The sequence below is a fragment of the Miscanthus floridulus genome, chromosome 18 (genome assembly GCF_019320115.1).
Source record: "Miscanthus floridulus cultivar M001 chromosome 18, ASM1932011v1, whole genome shotgun sequence".
Lineage (NCBI taxonomy): Eukaryota > Viridiplantae > Streptophyta > Magnoliopsida > Poales > Poaceae > Miscanthus > Miscanthus floridulus.
This window is the reverse complement of record NC_089597.1, coordinates 40,679,185-40,684,239: the sequence shown is the minus strand read 5'-3', so window position 1 is coordinate 40,684,239 and position 5,055 is coordinate 40,679,185. Positions and strand designations below refer to the sequence as shown.

Genomic DNA, 5,055 nt, shown 5'->3' with positions numbered 1-5,055 from the left:
GTCCTAGCCCATTTAGGTTCTGTTTATAATGAAATAATTGAAAACAGAGAAATAAAGAAGAAAAGAGGACTAGAATGACTGTAGCGGTAAAATCATAGTTATTAGAATTGGACCGAACCATGGTCGGACCGATAAAACACCAAACAAGGGACTGCACTGGTTTGATTCGCTTAATTCAAAAACTATTGAACCGGTCTAAAACTATTGAACCGACTTAAGGAACCAAAAAAATTCTTTGTTCAAAATAGCAAACTGCAAAAACCTTTTTTGAAGGATAATTCCTCAACAGTAATTTACTTAATACCTATTACATTGTATTAATATAATTTTATGAATAAATAAATGACTAAAACAAGTTATGCACCATGTGAGGATTAGGTCGGAGTGTTGCGTCACTTGAGCGGCTGCGCCTATACGTGTTCGACCTAGACTATCTCCAACAACAATACCTAAAATACAAGACCAATTCGACCTTTGGGTAACGCTACAGGCAAATGGTTAAATACTCATTCGACATCTTCTCCAGCAATAGGATCCAAAAGATAATCCTTTATGAAAAAATGAGTTTCCAGGAGAGAGGATGCTCATATTTGGGTTGTGCCTCTCAGGCAACCCAAAATAGGTCTCCCGTATACACTACGGGATACAGTAGATTTGCCGAGTGTCAAGGGCACTCGGCAAACGCCCAAAAACACTCGGCAAATACTTTGCCGAGTGTTACACTCGGCATACAGCACACGGCATTGATTTGTCGGCAAACAGTAGTTTGCCGAGTGTTTTTCATCGGGCACTCGGCAAACAGTTTGCCGACTGTCAGTAAACACTCGGCAAAAATAAACTCTCGGCAAAAAAAAATTGACGGGATGGAACGGCGATGTCGATTTTGCCGAGTGCACGACGGAAAACACTCGGCAAAGTTTCTCAACTTTGCCGAGTGTCAGAACTAAAACACTCGGCAAAGTTTCCAAAGTTTGCCGAGTGTCAGAAATAAGACACTCGGCAAAGTTTCCAAAGTTTGCCGAGTGTCAGAACCAAAACACTCGGCAAAGTTTCCAAAGTTTGCCGAGTGTTAGAACTAAAACACTCGGCAAAGTTTCCCAAGTTTGCCGAGTGTCAGAACTAAAACACTCGGCAAACAAGCTCCAGCGGTCAGATTTTTATGGTCACTTTGCCGAGTGTCCACTGGAATACACTCGGCAAAGAAGGTTACCAGAATGGAAAATGGTCTCTTTTTTAATAATGTCACATATCTGTCAATCCACAAAAAAAACCATGACAATTCACAATAAAACATCATGACAGGCATAATTATTTGTCACAGGTATCATAATTCACAATAAACCATCATCATAATTCACAATAAACCATCATCACATGTCACAATAAACCATCATCTCAATTTACAATAAACCATCATCACAAGTCACAACTAAGACACAATACAAATGCAATCACTGCGTAGGCCCTTGGAACCTCTGCGACAAATCCGGGTCTTGAAACTGATTATTTGATGCCGCCGATTGATTCTGCACAAAAGAGAAGTATTCGAAACAGTGTTAGCTTCCTTTTTAACAGTGTTAGACTTCATATTACAAAGTGAATTTCAGTATCGAAATGTGTGCATCTAAAGCACTCGGCATTGTCACTGTTTCCCGTAGAGGAGGTTTCTCTTTTCTTTAAACCGTGTCAAGAGTTGAAGGGATGAAAAGTGCATGCATCCAGTCAATGAGGCACGTTACCTTATCCTGCTACAAAGATTTCTTTAACCAATTCTGCAGGTTCGTTGCTGCAGAGCTACACGGCCTGCCTCTCTGAATAATATTTAGAAGCGTGCATGAATGCATATACAGACACGCGTCATTCATAGGGAACAGTATTAAACTGCTGGCAATGATTCCAACATATTTTAACTGCATTATGGATTCAGTACCGACCTTCCTTAGGTACGTGTTGCTGTATTCAGCTATATACGGTGGGTTTGACACTTGGAGCTAGGCACCGTGGAGGTTAAAATATAGTGACATGATTGGCCGTTTTATAATCTCCTAGTTGTAGTAACATGCACGCTGACTGGCTCTATCTTGCTTGTGTGATGACTGAATCTTATTATGTGTAGTAGTGGTCGTGGATGATGCAAAGAATTAAACTGGGAAGCATATGTCGTCAGGTGGTTAATGAGCCTCTTACACGCAACTGAAAGTACCAATCAACACAAACCTCCGGAACCTAGGCCTTTTCATTGACTATAAACAAATGTGTGGTCTCCATTAGATCTTGGAAAGAAGACAGATAGCCAGAATGCAGTCATAACAAGACCGATGTATCCCTGAGTACTTTTTTCATTGAAAGCAGTAAAGGAGCTTGCTGACACTTTGGACAGCTTATTTAACACATTCCTAAAAGTATGTCAAATATTTTATGGGAGATATCAAGGTGTCAAGTGACTCACAGGAGTAGTTGTGGGTGGCTGAGGTGAAGGGAATAGCATCGGTGGCGGTGGCAAAGGTTGACCCATACTCGATGCAAAATTCTGCATGTATTGGAACATTTGGTCCATCCTCAACCGACTTTCTTCGTCCATCCTCTGCCGCTCGGCCTCTAACCGCTCCACCCTTGCCTCCATCTCCTCCCGTTGCTTCTTTTCTGCTTCCACCTGGGCCTAAAATATTTCATCGCAATGTTACAATGCAAAGCAATGCAAAGCTAAAGTACGTAAGAACCAACGAATGATGAATGGAAGAGAAAGAACCTGGAGAGCCTCTATCTGGAACTGTGCAGTGGTCGGCCGTGGGCGTATCGCTGGGCTCGAGTCCGTGCTCCTTGCTCTGATCTGGGAGAGAGTGGGAGTAGAGGCCGTGTCAATTACGCTGTCGCCAATCCAATACCGACCATGCTTCTTGCCTCCTCCCACCCTCATCACGATTTCTCCATCAATATCCTGGGAGCTCGGATCGAACTGTGGCCCGTGAACCTCCCTTGCCATCGTTGTATACTGGGTGACGCGGCTGTGGATGCTTGGATGGCTGTACGCCTCAGGCGGGTCCTCCGGGTTGAAGTCGATGTCGGCCGTCGCCTTGCCCTTTTTGGACAGAACCCATGCCTTGAGCTGGGAGCAAGACTGGCCATCATGTGACGACGACTACGGCAAAAATGCAAAATGATTAGAAATTATGCAGAATTGAGCGTTAGAATACAGAAATGGAGCTGCATACCCATTTTTCCCTATATTCATCAAGGCTCAGGCTGCCTTGATGGTGTGATGCACCTGGCATCTGCAAACGCCGCTCCCGGCAAGCAAGGTGGTGCTCCAACCACCCGGGCTGCAACCACTCATCCACCATCTTTTCCCAGCACCGGATATGCGCTCGGCACCACCACGGAGGCACCTACATCATCAAGCATGTGACTTATGAAAAAATAAATTAAGCGTAATTAATCTCAAATAAAGTAAGTATCAACGTTCTTTGCTTACACTCATGAATTGGTCCTTGGTCAGGTTCATTGTCCTTGCCTCTTCTTTTTTAACCTTCATGGTTCTGTATTGAGCGTAGAACTCGATGATGGCCTGGACGCGCGCCTCGTAGTGCATGTCCTTCACGAGCTTCTTGGCGGCTTGTTCAGAGACGGACTTCGCCTTGGCCTCGAATCCCTCCTGGCATCTGTAGAAGTCCTGCATATAGAGGCGATGTATAAAGTTATTATTTCAAGAATGTCCAGTGAAGGTGATGTATTGAGCAATGTAGTACGAAGAATACTTACCCATAGCTCGCCCTTCACCCGCTCCGCTATGTTGGTGAATCTCCTGCGATCACGATCAGAGACGTCGGGGGCGGCGACGTAGTGGTCCCACGTGTAGGCCGGCTCCCGCTGTCCGGCGTACACCACCAAGCCAGGGAAGTGTTCCCTGCACAAAAGGCCAAGGATGCCGTTGACCTTGCGGTTGTGATCACCCCCACTGAGCTTAATCCAACTCCTGCACAAGTGATTAATATAAATTATTAGTTTCTTTTATAATTTTCAACATATCAAAATTATTGCGAATATTTAAAGTTACTTACCTGGTCCCTGTCGGTTTAATCAGCGGGCGTTTATGCTCAGGTATCGGACGCCTCGGGAGGGACGAGGGACCTCGCAACCAGATCTTGGACTGGGCATCCCCTGCCTCCTCCCCCTCTCTCTCCCCCTCCTGCTCATGCTCCTGCTCCTGCTCCTGCTCCTGCTCCTGCTCCTCCTCCTCCTCCTCCTCACCAGAGGCGTGTGCGGAAGGTACCTCCTCCTCCTCAGACGTCGGGGGGTTAGGTTCAGGCGACGGGGTCCTCGCCCTACCCTTCCGTCGACCCCTCTGCCTCTGCCTCTGCCTCTGTCTCTGCTCCTGCTCCTGGTCCTGCTCCTCCTCCTCCTCACCCCTGCCTCGAGGCCTACCTCGACGCCTCCCAGAACCTGACCCTAACCCAGAACCTGAACCTGAACCCCTCCCTACAGCGGCGATTCTCTCGCAAATCACCGCGAGCTTCCTCGTAGCGCCCACCATTGCTCAATTACCTGCAAATAAAAAGAGTAAACCAATCAGCACAGATAAACAAAACATACTTAGAAAGATATGATAAATAATAAATAAATTAGTATGACTCATACATGTATTAGAAATAATCGTCATGATCGGGATTAGCTGGATCATAAGTCTCATCATCACTATCACGCATGTCGATATAATCATGCCCGTGCTCCGAAGGAGGAATGTCGTGATCACTGTCATTGCCTAATTGTAATCGCTGAAGTAGTTCTAAGTCCTTCTCATTCTGAACCTCGTCTCCAGCGTCCTCATCAGCAACCCCTTCATTGTCTACTTCCATTCCAATCGCTTCGGTTAAATCTATCACAAAACTCCCTTCGAGCCCATCTTCTTGGAAGAACTCTCCGTCATATGTGTTGGGGTCTATATTGTAATCTTCATTGTTTGGTACAGGTAGTTTACCGTGTGGCGATACCTTGTACACAACATCCCAACCCTTAAGACGGTTGTCGGTTTGGCACGGGTATGACAAATAATAAACT

The 5,055-nt window shown here is 45.6% G+C and overlaps 1 protein-coding gene across 1 annotated transcript; it reads right to left on the bottom strand.

Moving 5' to 3' along the window:
• Nucleotides 1-1,332: 1,332 nt before the first annotated feature.
• Nucleotides 1,333-4,178, bottom strand: LOC136519915 (uncharacterized). Its single transcript, XM_066513299.1, has 7 exons — nt 4,059-4,178; nt 3,760-3,973; nt 3,473-3,670; nt 3,213-3,386; nt 2,750-3,139; nt 2,450-2,659; nt 1,333-1,526 (listed from the first exon to the last, which is right to left on the bottom strand). The coding sequence occupies exons 3-7, from the start codon at nt 3,587-3,589 to the stop codon at nt 1,452-1,454; spliced, it is 966 nt and encodes a 321-aa protein (XP_066369396.1). The 5' UTR covers nt 3,590-3,670; nt 3,760-3,973; nt 4,059-4,178; the 3' UTR covers nt 1,333-1,451.
• Nucleotides 4,179-5,055: the final 877 nt, after the last annotated feature.

Excerpts from the sequence above, each read along its gene's own strand:
- LOC136519915 (XM_066513299.1), bottom strand. The coding sequence starts at position 3,589 with ATGCACTACGAGGCGCGCGTCCAGGCCATCATCGAGTTCTACGCTCAA. Across the intron at positions 3,140-3,212 it reads ATGAATATAGGGAAAAATGG|TCGTCGTCACATGATGGCCA; the intron begins GTATGCAGCTCC and ends TTTTTGCCGTAG. Across the intron at positions 1,527-2,449 it reads AGCCACCCACAACTACTCCT|AATCAATCGGCGGCATCAAA; the intron begins GTGAGTCACTTG and ends TCTTTTGTGCAG.